We start from the raw sequence: 27,384 nt of genomic DNA on the forward strand, positions 1-27,384 counted from the left end.
CAGCCGACAGCACCCCAGCCTCTTACACAGAAATAAAGGGGCAAACTCCCGGCCCATCCCCCTCTCAGCACCAGGCAACTCAGGACGCAGAGTCTGGGTGCGGCGCCGGTGTTTACTAAATAGAAGCCTTTTGTTTTAAGGAGTTTTCAGAAGGGGGGTGGTAAAGAGAAGACAGAGATCCTCCTCCAGGCCCCTAGGGCTGTTCAGGGCACAGCATTTCCCCCTCCCCTCCAAGCTCCTCCTGCAGGAGGCCCGAACCCCTAGGGTGGAGGAGGAGCCCAGATCACAGGCTGCAAAGCTGCTGGCAAGTTGGGCATTTTTGAAATGGGTCAGTTTAACAATTGGTGTAATCTGCTAAATTAACCAAACAGATAGAATGATTTGCTGTTTGTAGCTGCAGCTCCAACCGACAGCATTTCCCTCCTTCCCTCCCCCTACCCAACCCACCCCCGCCCTGAGACTGTAAGACAACCGTTTTCTTTGTTTGTGATTTGTTTTGTTATTCAGGTGTCTGGAAGGGAACTTGGGGTCGCAAATGCCCTCCTAGCACACCACCTCTCTATGGAACTGGCGGCCTGAAGGAGCTTACAATCTTTCTTCTCTCAGCTGGGAAACAGCTCATCTTTGTGGGTTTTTTAATAGATGAGCTACAACAGAATCAGAACACCGAAGAGTCGCTTTGCACCCTCCATGATAGAACATAAGTTCCCGTGTTGCAACCTGAGAACTTCAGAAGCAGAAGAACAAACTTAGCAGGATTGCCAAGCACGGTCAACGGCGCAGCCAAAGGGAGATACACCTGGCACCAATGAACTTATATCTCCCACGATGTCGAGGTCATTGTCCAACCTCTTCTGAAACCTCTTCAGAATTAAAAGACTTGCCTCCAAAGTCAGAAATGGAAGGAGACCTACACCCATCATGCACCTACTAGGTGCCTGGGCATGGGGACATCTATCTGTACAAAAGACATCAGAGGCGGTAAACTCAGAGCAGAGACGATTCTATTACCACCTACACGGTCTCCACCGCAGCGTAACCCAGTGTGCAACTCTCAGCAGGCACACTAGTCTGGAATGTGGCAGCACACCTGCAAGCCAGGGCCTGTAACTGCCCGTGACCTTCCAGAAGCACCAGGCAGATGAGACTCAGGACTCATGGGTTCATGAGAAAAGCTCAAATCTTGGGGATGCAGACACAGAGTTCTAGGCTTCTAGATTACATATAGCCTGACCATAACTCTAAAAACTTTAAGATGTATACAAACCTCTGAAAGGGCCACTGAACCTGGCTGTTTTGTAACCAGAAAGGGGGGAGAGATGAGCAACCCTGGATGCTGTGGCCCAAAAGATCTCTCCAGGTTTAAGCTCTTGACACACTCCCTTTGACTCTCGCAGGATTGCCTCTAAACCCACCCAGAGAGTTATCTCGGCTGCAAAATCCACTCCCCAATATTTACCTGGTTCCAAGGCATGTGTGCAAGATTTTATAGCCTCTAGTGATGACGTACATACGAAGACGTGTGAGAGCATGGAAACAGCTCTATTACTTACCAGCTCTGCAGTCCTGAGCGGATCATATTTTGTGCCTCAGTTTCTTTACCTGTCAAATGCCTCCCACCCCTACTCCTTCAGAAGCAAACAGACAAACAAACAAAAAACCCAACCACCCTCATCCTTCCTCTGAGCCTTCCTGATAGGATGCAACGTCAGTGTGACTGAAAGCATTCTGTAAACTGCAGAGCTAGGTACAGCTGTCAGTTATCACAGGCGAGGCTCTCCCAAAGCACGCCCAACCCCTCTTCCCAACTCCAAGCCTCCCTCCAGTTGTCCTCCCTTCTGTGCAAAAGAAGAAAAGGGGTTCCCCACCTGGACACTGTTTCCTCAAATACTGAGACGAACCAGGTGAGGACTGCTGCCTTCCCATATTCAGATAAAAACCCGTTTGTTTTTTCTCATGAGAACTCACTCCCCAAACTCTCCAAACCTTTCATTCCCTTTGGCACCCAGGGAATTACACCCCAATTCCAGTTGATCGAGTCTAGACGCATCTGTGCCCATGCACTAGACACTCCGGAATAAAATGCAGCCCTCAGATGAAAGTGCTCCCCAACACCGAGAGCAAGGAGGACCATACTACAAGGTGCAGCAGAAGCGCAGCTGGGGGTTGTGGATGGCAAGGCTGTGGTCACCACAGGCAAGGTCCTCCAATGGCTTCTCAAGTTGAGGCCCGAGAGGTAGGTGGGATTTGCCCAAAGTCACACGTGAAATCTGGGGCATGGGGCAAATGTGGGAACAGGGTCCACACCTCCCAGGTCCCAACCCAGTGTTCCTAACAGTGTCTCAGGCTAAGAGGGAGGAATATTCCTCAGGGTACCCAGAACTAAAACCCAGCAAGACCTAAGACCCATCTTTGTGACTGAAAGGATACCACTTCTACTGCAGGAATTCCCTCTAAATTGGGAATGCCCACACAGTTTACCTGGGGCTGTAGGGGGCCCCAGGGTCCCCAGGGAGAGAGGACACAGGAGAGAGGTAAGCATGAGGTGCCTTAATGAAATGGGAAATAAACTCTGAGCGGCATTTCTTCCCTGAAGACAGCCAGCCTTCTACATCAATTATCACATCAGGCTAGAAGCCTGAATCTGCAGGGCAGCAAAATCCTCCAGCGGGGAAAGGAACCAAGAAACAGGCTGAGACCTCAGCAGCCACAGACACATACTGTGGAGCAGATACAGCACAGGGGGCCCAGCCTCCCAGGCTTCTCCTATTGTATGTTATGAGCAGCAGTGCCCCACCCCACCACCAAAGGAGGCAGGAGAAAAACAGTGACAAGGGCTCATCTGAAACATATTATTAGAATAGAGGTCGCCAAAAGTATCTTGGCCCACCAACTGGGAAGCGAAGAACTAGTTGCAAGGCTCTCATTCCAATGGGAGAGCTATGTATGACTGTACAGGTTGTGCACTGCTCAAATGCCTGGCCAAGGTGGTAATACTGAAATACGGTCTGTGCTCCACTAGCCAAAGCCCTGTGTCCTGGTGCAGGGCTGCAGTCACTTGGAGGAAAGGCGCCTATTTCTAATTTGCACAAAGACACCTTATGAGCTAGCTGCTAAGACATCCCAGAAGTCCCAAGAGCAGACAAGCATTCTCCTCACTGCCCCGCCCCCCACACCAACCCAAGAAGGGGACAAAAGGGTCAGGGTGTCTCCTGGAGGAAAAGCCTTAAGCTCTTACAGGGAGATCACACAGCACCTCGGGAATCTCCCCATTGTTCTCACAGAAGTTCCCACAAGTTATACAGAGTGACTGACTAGGGAAACCCCCACAGCTATCTTGTGATGATAGACACCCTCCCTTGGGTATTATAAAAATTATAAAAGTCTGCCTTGGCTGCAAGAAGCACAGTTTACTACTCACTCCCTGGAAGAACCTCAGCAGGTGAAGGGAGACGGTGGCCCTGAACCAGCACTGACCACCCTGCGGAGAATCTGCTACTGGGACAGAGGGAGGAAGAGTCCCCACCAGGAAATGCAAAGTGGCTGTGCCCACATTTCCGAGCTGCTGTTGGAATACTGAGACCCATTTAGAAAATCTGTGCTTTATTATGAGAACACTCTAAAGACGTTGGTCAAGAGGGACGAGGCTGAGCCCTCGCAAACCCTTCTAGAGACGGGACTGGAAAAAAAAGGCTGACACCTTAAAGGGAGACAGAAGGTCAGCCCCGTCTCTGGGAAGAGACAGCAGGGCTGGCCAGAGGGGCTGCTTCCCCGGCTCAACCACTTTCATAGCTGGGAGCGCTACACCCTAACTCCCTGCAAGGCAGGGGTCAGCATCATCTGCATTTTGCAGATGAGGAAACTGAGCCTTGGAAAGGTTAATTAACCAGCTCACGGTCATGTGGTCGGGCAACGAGTCAAAGATATCCCTTCTCGTCCTTCCAAAAACTCTGAATTGAGCCCAACCTAAGTCCCTCAGCATTAATACCAACCTCTTTCTCATCACCACACCTCCATTTTAGACCGACAAATTCTCCTTATGGCCACGCAGTGGTTCTCAAACGTGAGTGTAGATAAGAATCTCACGGGAGGCTCTTTAAAATGCAGTTTCCTTTTGAGACGTGAACTATGTGACTGGGTTGGCTATTCAAAAAATACAGTGTAGAGGCCTTCCCTGTTCCCTGACAGTCCAGTGGTTAAGACTCCGAGCTTCCACGCAGGGTACAAGGGTTCAATACCTGGTCGGGGAATTAGGATCCCACATGCAGCGCAGCCAAAAGATTAAAAAAAAAAAAAAGAAAGAAAGAAAGTAATCTAACAAATGAGAAAATAAACCACATGTTCTGGCTCTTCCCCCAACAATTCTGATAGGCAGGCCTGCAGTAAGGCTCAAATTTTAACCAGTACCTCTGGTTACCTGCCGTCCCACTACATTCCCCAATGGTCTCTGGACCACATGTTTAAGAAACACAAATCCACGTCTTCTTAACACGTGACTCACAATCCCTATCCCCACGACTCAGGACCCAGTCATCAGAAGTTACATACACACCTAAGCCAGCAAGTGCAAGTCTCGTGCATCAGGGTCTAAGCTTCTGGCAGGGAACCTGGGATCTGCAGGACACCTGGTAGATTGCATCCCACTCACCTGTGCGTTCACTCAGAGTTAATGCACACAGGCACACAAGAGCTCCGGGACCCCAAACCACGCTGCGAGAGGGGGAAGGCACCCACGTAGGTCAGCCCTTCCAAAACAGCTTGTTCTCCCTGCCGCACGGCTGCTGTGTAGCATTACTGGGAGGGAAATGGCCTGAACTCAGAGAAGAAAAGAGGATGGAAAAAGTGACATACTACAGAGGGCTTCCTCAAACCACTGATGAGCTGCAGCAGCTCCTGCGCCAGCTCCACCAAAGCGCCAGGGGGCTCGGCGGGGCTGAATGTGCACTGAGCAGTGAACTCGGAGAGCCCCACGACGGGACTCTACCCCAGACGCCAGGGCAGAACCCCCACCCCCTCGGGACAAAGAACCAGACAGCTGGTGGGGGGTGGGGCAGGGCAGCGCAGGACTCGAGAGGCAGCTCGCGGGCAAGGCCAGAGCCAGCGCCAGCAACCGTGGCCCCACCACGTGGCTCTGCCAGGGCCACAGAGCAGAGAGGCATGTACTGAGGTTAGGGAGAGCTGAGGGAGGCTGAGGGACGCAGGCCAAGGATACCCAACCCGGTTTAATGACCGTTTCTTCCATCAGGAACACACCAAAGACTGAGTCTCTGGCCCCACACTGTTCTTGGCTCAAATATTAGTGTCTGCACTGGCCATCCTCCCTCCCGGACGAGTCCCACAGAAGCTGTCCTGGCTTAAACACACACAACGCACCCACCCGCCTCACCCCAAACTACGAAATCCTCCAAAACTTTAACAACGACAACTGTTGCAGCCCAGCGGAGACACTGCCTCCCTTCATGAACCAAATGTATTCCTGAAAAGTCGTCCATGGACCAAACTTCTGCCTAACAAATCCAATTTCTCCACTGGCTCTCGTTATAAAATGAGACACACGCGCCTCTAGGAAAAGCTGAGGCTCCCAGAGGAACAGGGCTTCACACTTAGTGTTGCAAACCCTCTGGAGTCACACCTTTCATGGACAAGTTTCCTGACAAAATCTAATTCGAATTCAACCCAAAGTGAGGTCATTTTTAAGTGTATACACATCACACCGGAGAGTGTTCACATGAACTAAAAGTTATTTAAGGGAAGTCTTCAAATACTGTGCAAGATCTAGGGCCCCCGATCCATACTGTTGCAACAGGAAAGCTCTGTACCTTGAGTATATAAGGAGGGATGCTGAGAGCAGGACTTCTGGAACCTTGGGTGCAGTCGCCTGGGGAGCGTGTTAAAATGCAGACTGGGACACCAATTCAAGCTCTCAGGGAACGCAGAGGATGCTGGTATTTGGCCCTTGTTTTGAGTCGCAAAGCTGTAGATAATCTAGGCCCTTGTATAGCTCACGGTGGTTAAGCTGTGGCCTTTCCAGGCAGGTCAGCTTCATACACAGAGATGGATGCCCATGCCTAGAACTCTTGGAGAAAGCCAGAAGCCCTGCCACATCAAAACTCAGAAAATCGCCACAAAGAACAGACAGCCCAGAGACAGGAAGATCTGGTCCCTTGACTGGGTCACAGTAGAGCAGACACAAGGAGGGGGGGGACAGGCAACCCCAACCCAGAGAAGTGGGAAAGGGCACAAAAGACCCCCACCCCACCCCCACGGCTGCCTAGGGGCTGTTTACCTTTGCCATTGGTCACTCTGCCCTGTACCCAAAAGCTTCATTCACTTTTTCATAAACCTAGATAAGCATCTCTTAGTGAATTCTACAGTAAGTTAAATCCCTTCAGTAAGTTAAAACCCAAGCGGGGCAAAAATATGGAAGATGGCCTAAGAGTCCAGAGGTTCTCCAGGCATCCACCTTCTGGCAGGAGCTATGGGGCAGCTTCAGGGAGGAAGTGGAGGCGGGGCTGGGCAAAAGAGCCGGGGGAGGCGGCACATACCAGGGGACCAGCCAGAGAGGAAAGAAAGATCTGAGAAACCCCGTATGTTTTAGGGGATGGCCAAGAGACTAGCTGGGCTGGAATGGAGCGTTCCAGTGCGTGGAAAATGTTTATTGTTGGGGGTGACTGTAAAGCTGGAAAGGTATGCTGGCAGCACACCACCGGAGAGGGAAGAACAAGAACAAGAAAGGCGCCCTTTATATACTTCATTACATTTAATCCTCAGCACAACTCCAGGAAGTAAGTCCCTTTACAGAGGAGGCAAACTGTGAGGTCAAGCAATCTGCCAGGGCCACAGGGCCTGTCAAAGGATCTTGAGTTGCTGTGTTGCCAAACACTTCATCGCCACGGCCTGGGCTCTCTCCACCACTAAACCCTGCTCTCCATGCCAGGAGTTTGACTAGATCCTTTGGCAAGTAATGTGCAGAGATGACTCTTCCCCTCCCGCCATGCTTCCCAACTCCTGAGAAAGCCCATCACTGACAAAAGGCCCGAATTACAGGCTGTAGAAACCATCTCAGGACGTGACAACTCCATTTCCCCAAAGAAACAAGAGCCTGGAGGAAAAAACCCAGAGATGGGGCGAGGGGGAACGACGACACAGGGATGGGTAGTGACCCCAACCAACCCTTCCAGCAGTGAGGCAAAGTACCCCAGGTTTCAAACGTCAAGCCCTCTCCTCCTCCACTACCACGCTTATCACAATGGGGATCTCAAAGTTCAGAAAGTTCCTCAGCCATTTACAGCATAATTACCTACACTTCAAAATGGCCTAATCCACAAACCTAGCCAGCCTAGGTCCCTCAGTCCTGCCTTGTTAACAGCGGGGTCTCACTACAACTCCAGCTAATTACACAAACAATGAGATGGAAAAATTGACTGTAGTCTACTGAAAAATCGTTGCCCCCTTTAGTCATGCCATCCAGGGGTGGGCTGAACCCCTGGATTTCACCAGAAGACAGACAGCGGGTGCCTCAGCCTCGACTGAAATTGTTTACAGCGCACAGGCAGGTTCCACACCAAGACACATTTGATGCAACTGATTTAAGGCTCTCATTAAAATATTCCTTTGTTGAGCACAAAACATCTCCCCACCCCCAGAGCAGATTCCAGACCTCCAGTCCCCAGCCCTTAGCCGGCCCTAACGCCCCCCACCAGAACACCCCCCCCCCAAACACTCGTCACCGGATTAACATCGATTAACATCAGAGTTGTCTTCTCATGGAAGGAATTTAGGAATTTAGCATTTGTTGAACAAGAGCTCCGTCTCCACCAGAATCTCCCCCAGAACTCTAAAACATCAACAGTGAAGGCAGCCATATCCGGCACCCCACACACCAAAACCCAAACAGCCCGCAGCCCAAGGAAGCCTGTGAGCTCAGGCTGCCGGCCCATATGGCTGGGCCCCCCATCCTGGCTGTGCAAAAAACTCCCATACTTCCTCCGGGAGCAGATGTGGGTTCTGCCATGAGTGTTACCACCCGGTACATCACAAGGAACACAGAGAGGTTCCAGAAACACCTCCTCCGAATCCCGGGAACTTGTTCTTACCTCTCAGTCCTGGGTTACAATTACCTCTCCTTTTACAACTAGGGGTGGGGGAGATGGTGATTCCATCAGCACAAAACCCCCTCAACAGCTGGCAGGCCGGGGAGATGTCAGAAAAGGCAATTCTCTACCCCACCCTCCCCATGGCCACTCTTCAAAAGAGGAGGAAAGTGATCACCTAAGACCAGGTCTCCTGGGCAGAGTTCCCCCAGAGAGGGATGCCGCCAGGATCATCACCAAAGATCTTGTGTTCTGGAAGAGGGAACGGGGCAGGAGTGGGGGGGACATACTTCCAGTCCAGAGCATTTGGGGTGTGCGGGTGGCTTGGCGCTGTCCTCTAAAGCACTTCAACACCTCAGTGGTGACTCTCAGGTGTGACCAAGCCAGGAAATAAAGGCAGGGGGAGAGGGGTTTCGGGTCCACTCTGCCCTAGAGATAGGGGCCACACCCTCATCAAAATGCTGAGGCCCTCCAAGAAGACAGAATGAACTCTTTTTGTCTTTCTGTCCACAGAAAGAGAGATCTTCTTTCGTTGCTGGGGAGAGAGAGGATGGAAATCCAGGAAGGAGTAGAACCAACCCTTTCCGCACCTCTGCAGGCCGGCCATGCCCGATTTTGGCAGCGGCCTTCACACATGAGTCACCGAGACAGCCTGGGACTCTCAGCTCCCAGATCCGATCCTGGCAGGGAGTGGGCTCAGGGCTCGGGCCCGGGAGCTGGAGGAAACGGGACGGCCCCTCACTCTTCCCTTCTTCCTCCCTCACCAGCAGGGCCGTCTGGGTCCCAGCCTGGCCCAGGAACTTGGAGGAGGGAAGCCGGGAGTGTCGGGCCGGCGTAGGTAACAAAGCTCCGCGCCCCGCGCGCCGCAGGTCGGTCCCGCATCCGGCCCGAGGCCGGCCTCCCTCACCTAGGCTGAGCCTGCCGGGGGGACTCCGTCTCCCCCACCGCCAGCCACCGCGCTGCACGCCCTAAGTGGGGGGCAGTCGTTTCTCTCCCGCAAAGAAACGCCCCACTGGAGCCCGGGAACCGGCAACTCCCGGCAGTTCCCGAGCAAACTCTCGGCTCGGGTCGGGAGAACTCTGGGGAGGCTGGAAAGGCATCCTCGCGGGCGCGGAGGCGAGAGGGGCCCCGGCCAAGTGAGCGGGGGCTTCTCCACCTCCCGGGCGCCGTGACCTCGCCCCCACCCCCCCGCAGCGAGCCCGTGCCCCACGCCCGGGTGTCTCCCCCGCTCCAGCCGCCCAAGCCCACCCCCCCGGTGCCCCCTTTGGCCCTCGGGGCTCCCCTCGCTCCTCCCGCGCTCGCCGGGACTCACCGCTCAGCAGCGGCAGCAGCAGGAGGCTGAGCAGAGGCAGCCGGCGGGGGCTGCTTGGGGCTCCGCGCGCGGCTCCCATCGCGGCGGGCCCGGGGAACGGAGCGGGCGGGCGCACGGCGGGCTCGCGGTCAGCGCTCCCCGGCTGGCCCGGGAGGCCAAGCGCACCGGAGCGCGGGCGCCGCTGCAGCAGCCGCAGCCGGAGCCCGAGCCCGAGGCGTCCCGAGCCGGAGCCGCGCGCGCCCGGTACCTCCGAGTCCTCGCGCGCCGCCGCCGCCGCCGCCGCTAAACCCCGCCCCGCGACGCCCCCTCCTCGCTTGGGCGCCGCGCGGCGCCCCGCCCCCTCGACGCCCCCTCCCCGCCGTGGTGGGGAGGAGCTTCTAGTTGGGGGAGGGGTCTGGAGATGGATGGGGGACCGAAAGAAGGAGGCCCCGGGGAGTGTGAGGACCTGAGCGAGGTAGGGGAAGCGGATGCTGTGCGGGGACTCAACGGGACCTAAAGTGACTTTTGTGATTCCGTGGCTTCTGGGGAAGATGGTTGGTTCTGGGCTTTCCTGAGGGCTCTGACCAGCAGTTCCCCCAAATTCTCCGGGTGGGAGGGGAAGAGGTGGGTCCTGGCTCACTTCTCAGCAACCTGAAATCCGGAGGGAGACCCAGAACAGAAGGGTGTCCTTGGTGTCCCCAAGCAAGGTAACCTGGAGATACTGTGGAGCTCCAAGAGAGAAGTAGCCTGGAGAAGAGCATGGTTAGGGTCTGGTTTGGCTCCGGACCAGTCTGAGCCCAAAGGTAGAGAGAGACTGGGCTCTCTGAATGCCGGGCTGAAGGCTGTTAAACTGACAAATTCATCCCAAGTCCATCTCCATGCAGTCTGGGCTGTGTCAGGGCATGGCCAAGTCTCCAGCTGTGGGGAGGCCCAGGGCAGCCCTTGTTCCAGGCACCCCCCACCCCCAGCGCCACCACCCCCACATTCTTTCTTTGTTGTGAAAGCAGCAAGGGGTGTAGGAGGCGGGTCAGGAGAGTCAAGCTTTAGAAGATGGGCCCCAGCTGCTGCTGGGCCTCCAGGATATGCTGCGAGGGGATGGATAGTAAGTGCCTCATCCCCCTCTGGCTCTGGAGGCCCCCCAGGCCTGCTCAGACCTCCCTTCCCCCAAGCAGCTGGAAGGAGGAGGGGCCACCACAGAGGGCCTCCCAGGCCGGGAGCAGTGGCGCCAGGACTCCAGGGTCCTGCCACATGGCCGCCACATGTCCCTGACAGCCCAGTCCACAGCACCTTCTCCTTGGGTTGTGGGCCTCCCCCCATCCCCCAGATGCCTGCCTGCAGGCCCTGCAGGAGAGGATACAAACAGGGGAAGGAAGAGAGGAGAACTCCAAGAAGCAACATTCCTCCTATTGCCCCATCCATCACTGCCCCCACCCTTCTGTGAAGGGCCCCAACACCACCCTTGCTTCCTACCCTCTTCAATCAGGACTCAAGTGGCTGAATGGTTATCTGATTCTTTTATTTAAGAAAAGTGAAATACATGGACCTGAAGTGAGGCAGCAGAGGGAACAAGAGAGGCCAGGGCAAGGCAGGTTGGCTGGCCAGCCCCAAACCCTCTGACAGAAAAGCCAGCAGCAAGCTGCAGCTCTGAGGTGCATACCTGCTCCTTATCCACTTTGGGGGCCCTAGTAGCAGAGCTAGCTACTCTAGAGGACCACAGGGTGGGGAGAGGATGTCCTGAGGGTCCTTCCTGAGGGGGATTCCTGAGGAGGGAGCTGAGACCCTAAGGGCAGCAGCAATCTTCTGGTTAACTGCTCCCCCCTTCACTGTCCCACCTTGGGGCTGGAAGAGCCAGGAGCAACAGGGAATGCTGTGAGGGCTGTGGGGGGACCCAGCAGACCTGGGGGGTGGGTTGAATGTCAGCTGCTTGAAGAGAGGTCCATACTGCTGGCACTGAGGCCCCGGGAGACCTGAAACAGACAGCACCATGCCATCAGCCCAGGGACCTCAGCCTCCCAAAGACTGTCCCCTGGAGTCTCTCCATTTCACGGCTGCAGTCTCTCTCTGGACCTAAGATGGAACCTGTAACCTCAACCCCAAGCCCTGGGACTTTGTTTAGCCTTTGCTAGGATTTCCCAGAAGGCCATAATCTGGTGGAGAAAATCCCTGGAAGAATCACATGAATATTGGCATATACTTAGAATGTGTTGATATAGGTGGTCGTTTCCCATTAAAATGTCATTGCTGCTTTCTCAAATGGAGATGAGTTAATACTTTTTTTTTTTCTTTTTCCCTTCTCATCTGCTGCTGACTCCCCAAGGTGAGGAGCATGGTGGCTGTAGCAGGAGAGCAATTAGTATCCCCAAATCATCCCTGAATTATTCATAATTCCAAAGTACCCGTTTAGAGAACATCGATTCCTGTTCCCCTCCTGATTAATTTATTTGCTACTATCTCTGGCCCGAAACTGTCCCTTGGTGGTCACCACCCCCAACAAGCTGCCTGATTCCTGTCTGCCCACCCCCAATTCCCTGGCAGAGTCTCCATCCTAGATGACTCTCCCCTCTTCCCACTGGGCTTGCCCTTTCTTTCTCACCCACCAACACACTTACGAGCACTGCTCTCACCTGGAGGGGTGCTGCACTGGGTTGGTTCAGATAGTTCAAGGAGGCTGCCCGCTTCATGTTGCTGCTACAATGGAAAAGAAAGAATTGAGGCCTCTTCTCTTCCCATGGGTGGCCCTAAAGCTTGGGACTCGTGGGCACCAGCGCACATACTCAAGTCACTGTCTCCCCACCATCTGACCTCCCCACCCCCACCCCACACACACACATACACACACTCCCTTCATCAGTCACCAGCATCTGCTCAGGTATTGTTGTCCCTGCACTGGGGCAACCATTTTCCCCACACTCTCTCTCCACGGCCACCCCACTGACCTCCTCCACGTTTCTCTCCAAGATGCTTCTCCTCCAGAGATGAGGGGCCAAGAGGAGTTGGAGGCCAGGGCTCACCTGTCTACTCTGCCATATCTCAGTCTCAGTGTGTACCTGGAGGGCCGGGGCTCGGTTCCCTGGAGCTTCCTCACCAGGAGTTCGCTGCTTCTACGAAGCACATCTCGGATCTTGCCCAGAGAGCCGCTCCTCTGCAGGGCCCCACTGCCATCCTGGCAGGGAGGGATGGGGAACAGAAGCTAAGGGGATCCCAGGCTGACTGGCCTCCAAGTCTACCCCTTCCATTTATTCTGCATACCTCCCCATCTTCCAAAATCCCAGCAACTGAAAAGAAGAGCCCTGTCAATAGCTGGCTTGCAGAGAGACCCCTGAGAGGGACGGGCTAACTGAACTGGGATGGGGACAACACACCCTCATATCCTACACACATCCTGCGGGCTCAGAGCCTCTCACCACCACCAGCAGGAGAGGCAGGAGAGATCAAGGGGCGACGATCAGACTTACCCCTGACCACTCCACAGCCACCGAGGCATCTTCACCTCCCTCGAATTTCACGCTGCCCCCAAGGCCCTCCTGGGAGGTCCTTCCACTGTCCCCCTCTCCAAGCAGCTCAGCCACCTTGGTCTGGCTGATAGGGTCAGTGCCCTGGAAGGAAAAGGAAGGAGTGGGACATCCCCCTTCTGAATTCCTCAGGATGGAGCTTTCAAACATTTTCCTCACCATCAGCCACAACAAAGAAAACACTTTTCTTTGAGACTTCCCAGTACACACAGACTGGAAAGGAGACACTCACCTTTTCTAATTGCAATGCGTTCCTATGTATAGATACACATCTATCTTTAGCCAAGGCCCACACTGAATTGATTTCAGGACCCACTGAGTCAAGACCCTCAATTTGAGAACTCTGATTCAGGGCTCCCCTCAACTGCAACCCTCTCACCCACAATGCCCATGCCTCTTCTCAGAAGATTCTTCACGTTGTCAAAAGGCAGGGCTTCCCCATAACAGTCCCATTTAGTGACGTGAACCCTGACCTTGGAGTCCTGACCACAAAGGGCAGGTGGGGGTTAAGAACATACTTAAAAACAACCACAACCACAAGAGTGTCGCACCTGCCTCTCCCGTCTTCCTCCTCAGCCTCTCCTCTTACTCTTCAGAGACTCATAAGCAGCCTCAGTGCTCCCCCATCCTGTCCCCAGGGCCCTACCTTCCGGACCTCCTTTCCCTCCTGGTCTCTGACCTGTTTCCGGGAACGCAGGGCACATTCCTCCAGGGTCTCAGCTGCCTCCAGCTTTCCCTGGCGCCTGTACAGAGCTCCGAGGTTTCTCAGGGTCGTGTTTACTGTGGGGCTGTGGCAGGGGAGACCAGGGAAGGAAGAGAAGATGGACTCAGAAAACAAGCAAGAGAGAGAGGGAGCAGAGCTAAGGCCAAGGGAAGGTCCAAGGGAAGAAGGGGAGGGTCCAAGGGAAGAAGGGGAAGGTCCAGGAGGCCAGGATCCGGGCTTGGATGAAGGGCATCGGAGGCCAAGCCGGCTTCTCACTGGCAGCTCACCTGCTCACTTTGCAGGCCTTGTACCAGCCTCCATACTCAGCGTAGGGTGTGCTGCCCTCACGGTGCTTGCTCTGCAGGAGGACAGAGGGGGAGGGGAAGCCAGAGATGAGAGTACCCAGAAGCTGGGATACAAGCTGGCGCAGGGCTGGGGTGCTGGCTGGGCTGGGGAAGGCACTGTGCCTCTGGGGCTGGTGCTCAGGTAGGAAGTGAGGAGCTGGGCTGGGGTGGGAGCAAGTCAGAGGCCCTGGTAGCCCCAGGCTCCCCAGGCTGGGCCCCCCACTCACTTTGCTCATTTCCTCCCGTTCCTCTGCATGCATCCAGATGGGCTTGTGGTCATCTGGGGGTGATACATGGGATGGGGTGGCGAGGTTAGAGAACGGAGCTGGACAGTCTCGGGGGAGCCAGGACCCAGAGGCCAACAGGGCTGGACTAAAGGGGTCTGGCTCCCCCGAGAACCACTGTAGTCGACCCGCCAACCTTTCGTCTGCATTCCCTTTCCTCCTTGCAGCTCCCTGCCCAGGCCCTCCCCACTCACCATCCACAGACCCAAACTCCTGCACATGGGCCCGGGTCAGGATCTCTTTGTAGAGCGTCTCAGCCTCAGCATATTTGCCTTGTTTCAGGTAACAGGAAGCCTGGGGGCAGGAAGGCAAAAACACAGGAGCAAGAGATGGAGGTAAGACCTCGGCCAGGCCTGGGATTTCCAGGTCTTGGTCTCCTTCTGATCTTCCCCAGAGATCCTCCTCACACCTCCTTGTCTAGCGGCAGGGTCCAGGGGGTTCCCACTCCACTCCCAAGAGGCTACAGCACTCATGCCTTCCCACGGGGAGGAAGCAGACCCCTCAGCCCCAAAGGCAGCCCCAGAGCTGGGCACAAAGGTGATGAGGTCAGTGTACCAGACTAGGGTGCTTTCCCCTCCCCTCCTACCACCACCTGTGGATCCCTCCCTTACCAGGTTGTTCTTGGTCCGGGCTACATTAGGGTTGTCCGGCCCCAGCTGCCCCTCATAGATGGCCAGTGCCCGCCGGTAATAGCGTTCCACAGCCTCATACTTGCCCTGGTTTTGGCACAATAGGGCGAGGTTGTTCAGCTGCTTTGCCACATCTGGGTGGTTGGTGCCCAGGACCTGGAGGGGTGCAAAGGAGAGACAGATGGCTGTGATTATGTGTGTGCATGGACTGTGCGTGTGCACGTGCCCACGCAAGGAGTAGGGGGAAGGGAAGGGTGGAACAGGGAACAAGACAGAGATGGGGGGAAGACAGGAAGAAGTGAGGCAGGGCTTCCCTGGTGGCACAGCGGTTACGAATCCGCCTGCCAATGCAGGGGACACGGGTTCAAGCCCTGGTCCAGGAGGATCCCACATGCCGCGGAGCAACGAAGCCCATGTGCCACGACTACTGAGCCTGTGCTCTAGAGCCCGAGAGCCACAACTATTGAGCCCACGTGCCACAACGACTGAAGCCCCATGTGCCTAGAGCCCATGTACCACAACAAGAGACGCCACCACAACGAGAAGCCTGTGCACTGCAACAAAGAGTAGCCCCCGCTCACTGCAACTAGGGAAAGCCCTCACGCAGCAACAAAGACCCAACACAGCCAATAAATAAATAATTAATTAAAAAAAAAAAGAAGTGAGGGAAGAGGGTAGATCAGAAGAGAGAGGGTGGAGGAGGGGTCACCGCAACAGGGAAGAACGGCAGAGGGCATGGGTACCTTTTCTCGGATCTCCAGTGCCCGCTGGCACAGCGGCTCCGCCTCCTTGTATTTGCCCCTCTTGCCATAGAGCACAGCCAGGTTGTTGAGTGTGGCGGCCACCTAGGAAGACAGGCCTGTCCCCATCAGACACTGGTGCTGCCAAAGAACCTCGAACAGCAGGGCCCCACGCGGCACAACTCCCAGACAAATGGACTCCGCCACCCGAGTCACAGGCAGGGGAGGGGAAAGTGCTGAACCCCATGGCTCTGAGGTTCTCCATGGGGGCGGTGTCGCCCTCTAAGGAGATTTTCAGACATTTCTGGAGGCAGGTTTTTTTTTTGGTTGCCGTAAAGATTGAAGGCACTGTTACCTTTGGGGAGGCTACAGATGTACTGCCTGTATGGGACAGCTCAGGCAACTTTTTAATATCCTGCCAGACTTTCAAACACTGACTGTAAGTGTTGACACTCATTTATTACATATCAGACTACTATATCATGTCTTCTAGCATTGCTGTACTCCACACAACTGTTACTGTGTTGTATTTTCATTTTACTGTAATACATTATATATATTATTTTATTATAAATTACTTTCTGTGTTTCTCTTTTATATTAATAGGGTATCACTCAACTTTTGAGGCAATTATACAGGTAGGTAGGTTACATTATCTAGCAGTTAAGTTTCAGGAAAACAGTCATGATAAGAAGGAGCCCCTGGGTCTCAGAGAGCTGAGAACCACTGGGAACAGCAGACAGTGCCTGGGAGAAAGCAGCCCTCATGCCTCCCTCCTGAGAACCCCAGGGAGTGGGCTGAGGGCAGCAGATGGACAAGCCAAGAGCGCACAAGGGAAGGAGGGCAAGGACTACTGACAGCAGGGTGGTCCCGGCCCAGGGTGCTCTCCCGGATGCTGAGGGCATCGTTCAGCAGGAGGGCAGCTTCCTTATACTTATTCTGGTCCCTGGAAGAGGACAAAAGTGATAAGGGGTTAGCCTGAACTCTGCCCCTAAGCCACCTCCTCACTTCCTTCCCTCTGGGACAACTGAGGCACATTTAGGGATTGGGGCCCCCCCTGAGGAGACAGGAAGCCTGATGGGAGCAGTGAGAGGGGTTCACTAACACACCCAGAGAGTTGCTATGCACAGAGGAGGCCACAAGGCATAGGACGAAAGCGACAGAAACAGAGAAGAAGACCCTCCTCAGAGGAGAGACAGGAGAAGCAAAAAGCCTGAGGGATGAGTATTCCCTGAGGTCAAGGGCTCAGGTATGAAAGAATGAGAGTCTGGTAGAGGAGAAAACCCCCATGGTGGGAGGAAGAAGAGGTACCCTGTAGAGAGGGGGAATGAAAGCCAAAGGCGGATCAAGGTGGGAACGTGGAGGCAGGTTCCTAAGAAGAGGAGGCCATACTCACCGATACACCAAAGCCAGGATGTTGAGCATGGTGGCCACGTCGGGGTGGCCACGGCCAGACGTGCGCTCCAGGTCCTCCAGGGCCTGCTTGCAGAGCGGCACAGCCACCTCATAGCGACCCTGGGCTGCATACTGGATCACCAGGTTGTGCAGCGTCCGCAACCTCGCCGGGATTTCATAGCCGCTGTGCTGGGCACCCTGGCCACGGGACACTACACCATCGCAGAAAATGACAGGAGGCTTCCTCAGAGGACACTGCCTCTCCCTTCGCTGTCTGCCCTCCCCACCCCACTCCATGTCTGGCTCCGTGCCTGTGCCTACTCCCCACCGGGTTCCCTGCATAGACCTGCCTCAACTGCTGCTCTTGCCGGCTCCCTTGCCCCACACCCATCACAATCCCATTTGCTCATCCAGTCATTCATTCATTCAACAAACTACTCAATAAGCATGAGGCAGGGGCTGTGCCAGGGATACAAAGATAAGAAAGACCTGGTCCTTTCCCTTGAGGAGCTCATGCTCTTCCACTCCAGGGTCACTCTCGCACTTGACTGTGAGCTCCTTACTGGTGAGACCTGTGTCGTGCTCACCTTGGCCTCCCTGGTGCCCAGCACAGTGCCTGACACAAGCTAAGTGCTTCATAAATGTTGGTGAATAAGGGGGGAAGCTGAGGAAATCAAAGCACTGGTCCTGGCCCATCCTCAGAGGAAGTGGAGAACCTAGTCCTGGATGGTGAGCATCCTGTGTTCAGGGTGGGCCATAGCTGCAACCAGCCTCCTGATGCCCCCCTTTACCCTCCAACTGCAGAGGCAGACTCACAGCCATTGCTGGGGTCCTCTTCCTCCTCATTGGGGAAGAGGTCATCCAGGGAATCCTTGGAGGCATCACCTTCCTTTTCCTCCTGGAAGGGAAGAAGGAGAATGTCTGGGCCAAAATAGCCCCAGTAGCCTCTTCAAGCCCCCTCTAAACCATGAAATCATTGACAGGTGGCGCCTAGGACAGTTCCATTGTTCATGTCCCAGCCCCTGGGAAGGCCAGCATCTGTCCCGCCAAGCTTAGGGCTCTCTTGTTCATAAAAAACAAGAGATGGGGCCTTCCCTGGCAGTCCAGTGGTTAAGACTCTGTGCTTCCACTGCAGGGGGCATGGGTTCGATACCTGGTCTAGAAGCTAAGATCCTACATGCCACACAGCACAGCCAAAAAAACACCAAAACAACAACAACCAAAAACAAAGAAAAGATGTTTCAGCCAAAATCTCATGACTTTCCCTTCCTTCACATCCAGGGAGTTTCCTTCCTTCCTAAACGCCCTTACTCTCCACCCCTCCACCTCTCTTCCCCTCAACTCTTATAATTATAGTCCTGTGTGGATCCCTGTGTGTTTACACTGATTATATGTCTGTCCTGTCTCTCCTGAGGGCAGGGGTGTGTCCTATCTTACTGACATATAGCCAAAGTGTCTAGCTCAGCCTGGTGCCCATCATCTGCCACCACTCACTCTGGACTTAGTGCCCAATCCTCACTGTCTAACCTACTTTCACACCAGTCAAAAATGCTTCGCCCCACCAGGCACTGCAGCCTGGTACAAACACTTCCAACCCTCCTGCCCCGCTTCACCAGTATGTCCCATACAAACCATCTCACTTTCCCTGGGTCAGACCACCTTTCCAGCCCTGGAGCCTTATCTACGAGGGTGAGTCAAAAATTATCCGCACTCTGGCTGTAGAATTTATTTTAATTAACTTTTAGAAAAGACAAATACATCATTTTTTGACAGAATCTCCTTGCTTTTCAATACGCTTTGTCCATTTGTCAACAAGCTTTTGTATTCCCTCATTAAAAAATGTTTTAGGCTGAGCTGCGAGCCACAAATGCACCACTGTCTTCACTTCATCAGAAGTGAATCTTTGTCTTCGTAGGGCTGCTTTCAGGGGACCAAACAAGTGAAAGTCTGAAGGAGCAAGATCAGGACTATGGGGGGATGCTTTAACACCTCAAAACGAAGTAATCCATGACAGACTTAGGTTTTGAAAAGTTTGTGCGAGATGGGTACCAAAACAACTCACAGAAGAGCATAAACAGAAGTGTTTGGATATCTGCAAACAAAAGTTAGACCAGTACTCTAAGGAAGGTGAAAGTTTCTTAAAGAGAATCATTACTGGTGACGAGACATGGATTCATCGCTACGAGCCTGAGAGTAAACGGCAGAGTATGGGATGGAAACGTGCTCAATCACCCACCAAGAAAAAGTTCAAAAGTCAACCATCAGCTGGAAAATGGATGCTTACAGTATTCTGGGATTCTCAAGGACCAGCACTGGAACATTATCAGGAAAAAGATTCAACAATCAACAGTGTTGGTTACAGTGAGATGCTTATTGAAGAGCTGAAGCCTGAACTTTGAATTAAACGCAGAGGACTGCTATCCAAGGGCACTGTGATCTTGCATGACAATGCACATCCGCACACTTCTGCCCACACTGTCCACACACTATAAAAGCTTGTTGACAGATGGACAAAGTTTATTGAAAAGCAAGGAGATTCTGTTGAAAAATGACATATTTGTCTTTTCTAAAAGTTAATTACATTCTACAGCCAGAGTGCGGATAATTTTTGACTCACCCTCCCATACTGGTATCTCTCTCTCTCTCTCACACACACACATACACACATACAGTCTAGAAAGCGCCTCCCTCTCCCTCATAGACCCTCAAAATCCATCCCAATTTCTAATCCAGTCAAATTAAAAAAACCAACCTAAATCTTGCCCATCCCTGTACCGTCTCCTCTGTGAATCTTTCTGACCATTCCAGCCCCCAGGAACCTATCTCCTTGGGATTCGTCCATTGACTGAACCACTCCTCCTGTACCGGGCACTTGCTTCTTTGTGTTGTTATATACGTGTCCTCACATGTAAGCTTTGCTCTTACAGCTACACTATACGCTGGAGAAGGCAGGCACTCTGTTCTGTAGTTCCTTACATCTATCCGACACACATCTAGCATCGCCTAAGGCACAGAGATACATAAGTGCCTACTGAGTGAGCGTTACATTCCACACATTTTGAGAGCACATTTTAGAAGGACTTGCTCAACTGGGCTGTGCGTTCCCTAACCGCAGTGCTTAGGATTCTGAATTGGAATTGTCCAATGCCTACCTATCTCCCCTCGAAAACCTATTCGTGTGAGAGCAGGAACGCTGCCTTGTTCATTCTTGCATCCCAGCAGAGTGCACTGTGCCTGACATGTAGCGGTCCCTTAATCAAATGTTGACTGAACGTGTGACTCTTGTTTCTCCCTTGCTGTCCTCTGGAGCTGGCGTCAGGACCTGAATTCTGCCAGGTGGGGGCAGGCTGAGCAGGGCCGCTGGCCCTTGCGGATGATGGAGCAACTGTCCCCACGTTTGTGGTGACTCCCAGCGGCCCACCCCTCAGCCAGCCTCGCCTGCGCATGCTCACCGCGGTGTGCCCGTCCTCGTCATACTGCCGCAGCTGTCCCAGGAACTCCAGGTGCTTCTTTTCCTCCTCCAGCTGAGCCACGGCCTGTTCACTGCGCTGGAGCCGCTGCTGGGTGCCCGCCAGCTCGTCCCGGAGCCACTGGTTCTCCTGGCACAGCCGCCGGACCTGAGCCCGCAGCTTCTGTTTCTCTGACTCCACTGTGCTCAGGTGGTTGGCCAAAGCCAACATCACCTAGGTGGGCGCATCCTGTGAGCACTGGGCTCCGGATAGGAGTGTTGAGGGACAGGCGGGAGGGGAGCTGGCAAGACGGGCAGGGGCCAGGAAGTGGGGTTTGGTAGTGATGGTTCTGCTTTCAAAATATACCCTGAATCTAATTTCTCACCACCTCCAGAGCCACGGCCAGGGCCAAGCCACCATCAATTCCCACGTGGATTATGATAATTGCCTACTCCCTGGCCTCCCTGTTTCTGCCCTTGTTCCCCTAGAGTCTGTTCTCAACCCTGCAGCCAGAGGACCCTTTTAAGATGTCACTCCTCTGCTCAAAACATTCCAATAGCTTCCCTCTTACTCCAAGTAAAAGCCAAATCCTTATGCTGGCCTATAGTTCCACATGCTCTGTCCCCCGCCCCCACCACCTCTCCAACTTCACTTTCTGTTTTTTCCTTCCCCTCATTCACTGTCCTGCGCCCTCACTGAACTCATCGGGAAGGCCCAGGGGTCAGGGCCTTTGCACTTACTGTCTGCTCTGCTTAGGATGCTCTTCCCCCATTTATTGTATGACTCATTCCCTCACCTTCAAATCTTTGCTCAAGTGGTGCCTTTTCAGTGAGGCTTGTATTGACCACCCTATCTAAAACTGTATCCTCTCCCCATACGCCCCAGTCCCCTACTTTGCTTTATTTTTATCCTTTTATTCTTAACAATAGTCACTCTGGCATACTGAATCACTTATTTATTCATGCATCATCTGTCTCCCCCAGCTAGAATATAAGCTCCAAAATGGCAAAGATTTATGGCTGCTCTTGTTCAGTGATGTGTCTCTAGTGTCCAGGAGAGTAGTGCCTGGCACATGGTAGAGGTTTAATACATATTTACTGGGTGAATGGATGCAAGCAACTAAGACAAGGGGATCCCAAGTGACCCCAAAGCTCCAATCAGACAACTGTTTCTCCATCTTCCCTGGCACCACCTCCTCCCCCTCACCTGGGCCTCACTCAGCCCCAGCTCAATGTTTTCCATGGAACGGCGCAGCTGCCGGGCCTTCTCGTGCACCAGCCCTTCTTCATGGCCTCCCTGCTGCAGACACTCGATGGTTTGGGAGAGGCTTTGCAGCACAGCCTGGTGTTCACTGTGGAGGGCCTCCAGCCCTTGGCTCACCAGACGAGTGCTCCCCAGGATCTCCTCCTGGCTGAGCCGGTGCCCTGCAGGCTCATCCCGCTGTCCCAACACCAGGCCCGACATCCTGGCCGGGGGACCTTGCCTGGGCTACAGAGAAACAACAGAGCTCAGCTGGGGTAAAGATGGGAAAGAATGGCTGAGCGCCTTGGGCGGGAGGGATTCAAGTGAAGGGACGAGAACTGGTAGGGGGGGACCCTGTGGTTTAATTGGAGAGACAGTGACCAGTGGGGAGGCCGCCTGTGATGACACTAGACACAAAGCTAAGGTTGTGGGAAAGAGGGGGGAGAGGAATTGACTTGAATGAAGGAAAACTGTAGAAAGAACAAAGGTGCGGAGGAGTAGCAGAGGGATTTAGAACTAAGGAACACAGTAGAGGAGCTGGAAAGAGAGCCTGGGTTAGGAAAAGGAATCAGGAGAGGAGAGAGAGCACTACAGGCAACACAGAGGGTGTCTGAGAGAGCTGCAGATGGAACGGAGTTAAAGCAGACAGGAGTTAAGCAGAAAATGGGGCAGACTTTTCAAAAAAGGTGAAGGAATAGGTTTTAAAGTTAAACCAAGAAAGAGAGAGAGAAGAAAAGGAGAGAAGCCTTCATCACAGGACCCAGATGAGAGGAGCCTAGAGGCTCAAGGCCTTCACGCTGCGTCACCCACAAGGCAAGCCCAGCATCTCCAAACCTGGTCAGCACTGCCTCTTTCCCCACTAGCCTGAAACCCCAGGTCTCAGGCTGTCCTCCTACTTCCTCAAAAGGGCCTTGTTTCTCATCTTTTAAGTTTTCTTACCTGTATACAGCCCTTGGTTGCGGTGTTCAGGAAGGAGCCCGGAAGAAAGTCTGTTCAAGCAGCCAGGGACTCAGAAGGATCTGCCCTGCCCTAAGTCCAGAAGTCCAGCGTTCCCACCCCTTCTCTCACCACTTCACAGCCACCCAGAGGACCTGGCATGGAGCCCCACCCAGGAAAAACACCCTCCCTCCCCTGCCTACAGGTCTTCAAAGACTACCAATGTCCCTCCTCCTTCCCCAAGCCAACCTCCCACCCCAAGCCTGGGGAGCTGTTTTCTCCCAAGAAGGGAGTGAGATTTGATCTGAGACCTGCGGCAAGGGGCGTGTCTGGGAACGGGTGAGGAGGAAGACCTGGTCACTCCTAGCTCAGTCACTTCTATGGTTTTGTCTCTATCATGATCACATACTAACAGGCTCTGAGAGGAGTCACCTTAGGGTGCCTCCCAGACGCCCGATGATGCAGGGAAGAATCCCAGGGAAACGCGGCGCTGGCGTTGGTCTCCCGGGCCTGGGAATGCGGTGGAGAAGTGTCCCAGGCTGCCAACCTGCCCTGAGGCCCAGGGTGGGGATGGAGTGAGATGGGCAGGGGTGACGGGAGGAGCTGCGGGTGGACGGCCGAGATCCGCGTCACGGGCGAGGACCCGGGCCTGACAACCCCGAGGTCACTGAGTCAGTCAGTAGCAGGGGGCGGGGCAGGCCGTCTGTCTGTCTGTCTGTCTGGACGCCGAGGGGCGGGAAGAGTCGCGGGGGGGCGGAGTTTTTGAGTCTGGCTGGAGTTGTGTGAGTTCGGTAGGAGGGGCTCATTTGCTCATCTGTCCGGGAGTGCAGGAAAGAGGTAGCGGGACCTCAACTCTCAGCCGCAGAGGCACCCTCAAAGACTCACCCTCAGTCTGTCGGTCTGGCTGCCGCTCTTGCCGGTACTGCCTCTTTAAATCCATCATGGCTGACGCTCGAGGCAATTGTTTTGACGGCTCCGAGGGGCGGGGCCTGTTCCCCAGTCACGCGACCTAAGAGCCGCCCGGGGATTGGCTCTACCTCGCGCAAGGAGGATAAGAGGTGAGGGTCCTGCTTTGTCTCGGGTTTTCTGACCGCCGCTTTTTACGTCATGAAGGAGCGACGGCAAGGGGACCAGTTAGCGTCATCCAGCAGCGCCAGGCGGCCTGGCTAAAGGTGATGGTGGCGTACTGAGCCTAGCCGAGCCTGGCCAAACTCATGGCCCTGCGGACACTGACCCGGGCTCTTGGCTGTCTGCGCCTGACGCCCCGGATTGCCGCCGTCCCCGGCTCGAGCCTGCTGCCGGCAGCCCAGGTAATCCACCTTACCCAGGAATGTGGCAGTTTCCGTTCGGGCAGCCGGAGAAAGGGCTCCAGGAGAAGCGAGGTGGGGGATGTGAGTCTGGTTAGGAGTCACGCCGGTCCGTGACCTTGGATAAGTCACTCTCAGCCTCACCTTTCTTCTCTGTAAGTGGTGCTATCTCACAGAGTCCCTAGATTCCTCAGACGAATGTACAGGTTTCAATAATAGCTTACATTTATTGTCTCTCATAAGCCAAACATAAGTAATAGACGTTTTAAATAAACGAATTCCTTTCTACCACTTTGTAAATTAGTTATTATCATTCCCGTTTCACATTTGAGAAAACATAAAGAGTCCAAGGTCATACACCAACCATTGGAGCTAGGCAGTCTGGCTTCAAAGCCTGGGCTCTTAACCGTCATTAAAATCATTAAGGATGAGTTACTACTGAGATTAGGGAATTCAGGACAAGATACCAAGAATAGGAGCCTAACACGAAGATATCACAAGGTTTCCTAGTGGGCGACTGGTGAGTTACAGAAAAAGAAGTTAAGTCTTACCTCCTCTGGACCTTTCAGACTGATGGTAGAGTTTGGCAGATGCATACTTAAAATTCAAAACTAAACCAACCTACACTGTGAAATGCTGGGAATACAGCAGGGAACAAGACATAAATGATCTCTCCCCTCCATTCATATCTGAAGAACTCTCAGAAACATGCAGCAAAATGGGCACAAGGCATTGGTGCTGATGGTGGTGCATGGATGTATGGAAGTTACCAGCCCCGGAGAAGGGAGTTGTTTAAGGAGGGAAAAGTTTCTTGGAGGAGGAGAGCTTTGAGCCAAATTTGGAAGAAGATGCACCGAGGGGAGAACATTCCATTGAAGGAATACTTCTGAGGCGAGAGGGTCAGATGAGGAGAGGTAATCAACACATACACACCTAGGTAAACATTCCAAACTGGTATTTGTGCAGGCTGTTAAGGGTGGAGTTTTTGGATAGCTGGTCTGGGACACTTCCAGGAGGAAGGAGGCTACAGGCTAAACTTTGTGCCCTCTCCCTGGGTTCTCTGAGGCTTTTCCTTCAGTTAGCTTTCAAGTGAAACGGGTTTCTGTTTATCTCTAGGTGACAAACAATGACCTCCTTCAGCTGCCCTCTGCCTCGATGTTGCTTCCCTGCCGCCCAGTCCTTACCTCTGTGGCCCTTAGTGCTAAGTTTGTGTCCTGGAAGAGTCGTACCAAGTATACCGTTATGCCAGTGAAGATGAGGAAGTCTGGGGGCCGAAACCACACAGGTGGGAGCAAGGGCAAGAAGATTTTAGCAGTAAAGGGCAAAAACATGGTAGGATCCTAGGCCTGTATTTTGATACAGGAGGAGAAATGTAATTTAAAAGCATTTATTGGACTCCTTCTGCATGTAATGTGTGTGTAAGAGTGGGAGAGTAGAATACAAAGCAACAGACAAGTGGTCTGTGCTCCTAAAGATAACCTAGGTAACTGAAAAAAACTGGACATACTCAGGAAGTTATATGACATTTTTTTCACGCCCTTCAAAAACTGACAATAGTTGAAATTGAACTCGAGTTACATGGCTTTCAGTAAACTTACTGAATTCAGCCATTTGTAGAGATTTTATCTGGATGTTTTATACAATTTCAGTATCATAATTATCTTTTTACCAAGCTCCGTGAGGGTGTTCACCCCCACTTACTCCATTGTGCTGTGCAAATTTTTAGCATCTTCTGCTTGTTTCATAATGTTGGGGAGCACTGCTGTCTGCCTGGGAATGGGTCTGTTCCCAGTGCTGGGAACTGACTTGTCTGACCAGGGTCATGTCCCTGCACTGTCCTGACCACAGGCCGAATCCAAGTGCACGGTATTGGCGGGGGCCACAAGCAACGTTATCGAATGATCGACTTTCTGCGGTTCCGGCCTGAGCAGGAATCCAAGCCAGGACCCTTTGAGGAGAAGGTTATCACCGTCCGATATGATCCCTGTAGGTAAGTTTGGGATGTGAGGTGTTGGTGTGGCTGAATGACTGCTCTGTGGCTTTTCAGGAGATATGAGGCTGCCTAGATGGTCTGCTTACCTGTCCCTCATTCTGAACAGGTCAGCAGACATAGCTCTGGTTGCCGGGGGCAACCGGAAACGCTGGATCATTGCCACAGAAAACATGCAAGCTGGAGATACAATCCTGAACTCTGACCACATAGGCCGAATGGCAGGTGAGAGATGGACGCCAGATGTGTGTGGGCTGGGAGGCTGCCAGGGTTCTGGTGCTGATGAAATTCTGTCTTTTAGTTGCTGCTCGGGAAGGGGATGCACATCCTCTTGGGGCCTTGCCAGTGGGGACCCTCATCAACAATGTGGAGAGTGAGCCAGGCCGGGGGGCCCAGTATATCCGAGCCGCAGGTACGAAGAAAGGAGCAGCTTGGGATCTTACGTTTGGAAGGCCAAGGGGTACCTGAGGTCGCAACTCTCTGAACCCATGGGCCCATATCTGGTCCACTGGCAGAGAAAAAGAAGGAAAAACAAGGCTGAAGAGGTGCTTGTGTTTTGACTTAAAACCTTGCTTGCATCCCACTTCAGTGTTTCTACTTCTCCAAGGCAAAAGCAAGGGCAGTGTGTGTGGTGTGGCCCCTTGAAAATCTGCCTCGCACCTCTGTGGAGGGTGGCAAAGCTGTTTCTCCATTCCCCAGGGACCTGTGGCGTGCTACTACGGAAGGTGAATGGGACAGCCATCATCCAGTTGCCTTCTAAGAGGCAGATGCAGGTGTGTTGGGGGGAGTGCAGGTGGGAGGTATCAGCAAAGGAGGAATTTTTGGAATGTACCTAACCTGTCCTGGATAGCTCCCAGGTGTTTTACATTGAGAACTGCCTCGAGCTGGGTCTGTCCTTTTCTGCCATGTGACTGGGAGTGCCTTGTCAGGCTGGCACGATCATGGAGTAGAGAACAATGCCTTTCATTTTCAACTACTGTAGGACCTGCTCTCAGGTTCAATTATTTTGTGCTTTTCCCGTCTTCTCCCTTCTCTCCTTGAGTGTGAGAGGCCTCCCAAGAGTCATGCCCTCGACAATGTCAGGCTCTTTCCCCCAGTGGTGCATTCCCCTCCATCTGCTTTCTCTGTCAGGTACTGGAAACGTGCATAGCAACAGTGGGTCGAGTATCCAACGTCAATCATAACAAACGGGTCATCGGCAAGGCGGGGCGGAACCGCTGGCTTGGAAAGAGACCGAACAGTGGGCGATGGCACCGCAAGGGGGGCTGGGCTGGCCGAAAGATCCGGCCGCTGCCCCCCATGAAGAGTTACGTGAAGCTGCCCTCAGCTGCTGCCCAAAGCTGATATCCCTGGACTCCTAATAAAATGACCCCCATTTTTATCTGTTTCTGTTTTTTTGGCGGGAGGGAGGATGGTACCTACTGGATGGGGGGGAGCAGAAGCAAACAACCGCTGCGGGAGGAGAAAGG

At 53.5% G+C, this 27,384-nt stretch overlaps 3 protein-coding genes across 9 annotated transcripts in view; 1 reads left to right on the top strand and 2 right to left on the bottom strand.

The window, feature by feature from the left end:
• Positions 1-9,687, bottom strand: part of PTK7 (protein tyrosine kinase 7 (inactive)) — a 57,698-nt gene extending 48,011 nt beyond the window's left edge. Inside the window, exon 1 of one of the 2 annotated variants that reach the window (XM_057698595.1) lies at positions 9,406-9,687. In XM_057698595.1, coding sequence (XP_057554578.1) covers positions 9,406-9,484 — 79 coding nt within the window. In that variant the 5' untranslated portion in view covers positions 9,485-9,687. The remainder of the gene's footprint in view (positions 1-9,405) is intronic. The other variant, XM_057698596.1, reaches the window with a different exon arrangement.
• Positions 9,688-10,883: 1,196 nt separating this feature from the next.
• KLC4 (kinesin light chain 4) lies at positions 10,884-23,568 on the bottom strand. Of its 5 annotated transcripts, none has more exons than XM_057699466.1 (17): positions 23,504-23,568; positions 22,622-22,706; positions 21,647-21,928; positions 20,444-20,674; positions 17,808-17,889; positions 16,993-17,203; positions 16,455-16,542; positions 15,600-15,701; positions 14,839-15,012; positions 14,422-14,521; positions 14,171-14,223; positions 13,887-13,957; positions 13,576-13,684; positions 12,840-12,980; positions 12,432-12,547; positions 12,009-12,072; positions 10,884-11,351 (listed from the first exon to the last, which is right to left on the bottom strand). In XM_057699466.1, the coding sequence occupies exons 3-17, from the start codon at positions 21,902-21,904 to the stop codon at positions 11,301-11,303; spliced, it is 1,851 nt and encodes a 616-aa protein (XP_057555449.1). In that variant the 5' UTR covers positions 21,905-21,928; positions 22,622-22,706; positions 23,504-23,568; the 3' UTR covers positions 10,884-11,300. The 5 variants fall into 5 exon arrangements, with proteins under 5 accessions (XP_057555449.1, XP_057555450.1, XP_057555448.1 ...); XM_057699467.1 differs by having other exon boundaries at positions 22,622-22,701; positions 23,051-23,515; XM_057699465.1 differs by having other exon boundaries at positions 22,622-22,711; positions 23,051-23,515.
• Positions 23,495-27,296, top strand: MRPL2 (mitochondrial ribosomal protein L2). 2 transcript variants are annotated; one of them, XM_057699469.1, is made up of 7 exons: positions 23,495-23,928; positions 25,042-25,210; positions 25,774-25,915; positions 26,025-26,140; positions 26,217-26,327; positions 26,615-26,688; positions 27,047-27,296. In XM_057699469.1, the coding sequence occupies exons 1-7, from the start codon at positions 23,833-23,835 to the stop codon at positions 27,257-27,259; spliced, it is 921 nt and encodes a 306-aa protein (XP_057555452.1). In that variant the 5' UTR covers positions 23,495-23,832; the 3' UTR covers positions 27,260-27,296. The 2 variants fall into 2 exon arrangements, with proteins under 2 accessions (XP_057555452.1, XP_057555453.1); XM_057699470.1 differs by lacking the exon at positions 23,495-23,928 and adding an exon at positions 24,714-24,862.
• The last annotated feature ends 88 nt before the right edge of the window (positions 27,297-27,384 follow it).

The sequence above is a fragment of the Hippopotamus amphibius genome, chromosome 11 (assembly GCF_030028045.1).
Source record: "Hippopotamus amphibius kiboko isolate mHipAmp2 chromosome 11, mHipAmp2.hap2, whole genome shotgun sequence".
Lineage (NCBI taxonomy): Eukaryota > Metazoa > Chordata > Mammalia > Artiodactyla > Hippopotamidae > Hippopotamus > Hippopotamus amphibius.

Coding starts and splice junctions, on each gene's coding strand:
- KLC4 (XM_057699466.1), bottom strand. CDS start 21,904: ATGTCGGGCCTGGTGTTGGGACAGCGGGATGAGCCTGCAGGGCACCGG. Junction 13,958..14,170: donor AACGGGAGGAAATGAGCAAA/GTGAGTGGGGGG, acceptor GTCCTCCTGCAG/AGCAAGCACCGTGAGGGCAG. Junction 13,685..13,886: donor AAGGCCTGCAAAGTGAGCAG/GTGAGCTGCCAG, acceptor CCCCTGCCACAG/CCCCACAGTAAACACGACCC.
- MRPL2 (XM_057699469.1), top strand. CDS start 23,833: ATGGCCCTGCGGACACTGACCCGGGCTCTTGGCTGTCTGCGCCTGACG. Junction 26,141..26,216: donor CCACATAGGCCGAATGGCAG/GTGAGAGATGGA, acceptor TCTGTCTTTTAG/TTGCTGCTCGGGAAGGGGAT. Junction 26,328..26,614: donor CCAGTATATCCGAGCCGCAG/GTACGAAGAAAG, acceptor TCCATTCCCCAG/GGACCTGTGGCGTGCTACTA.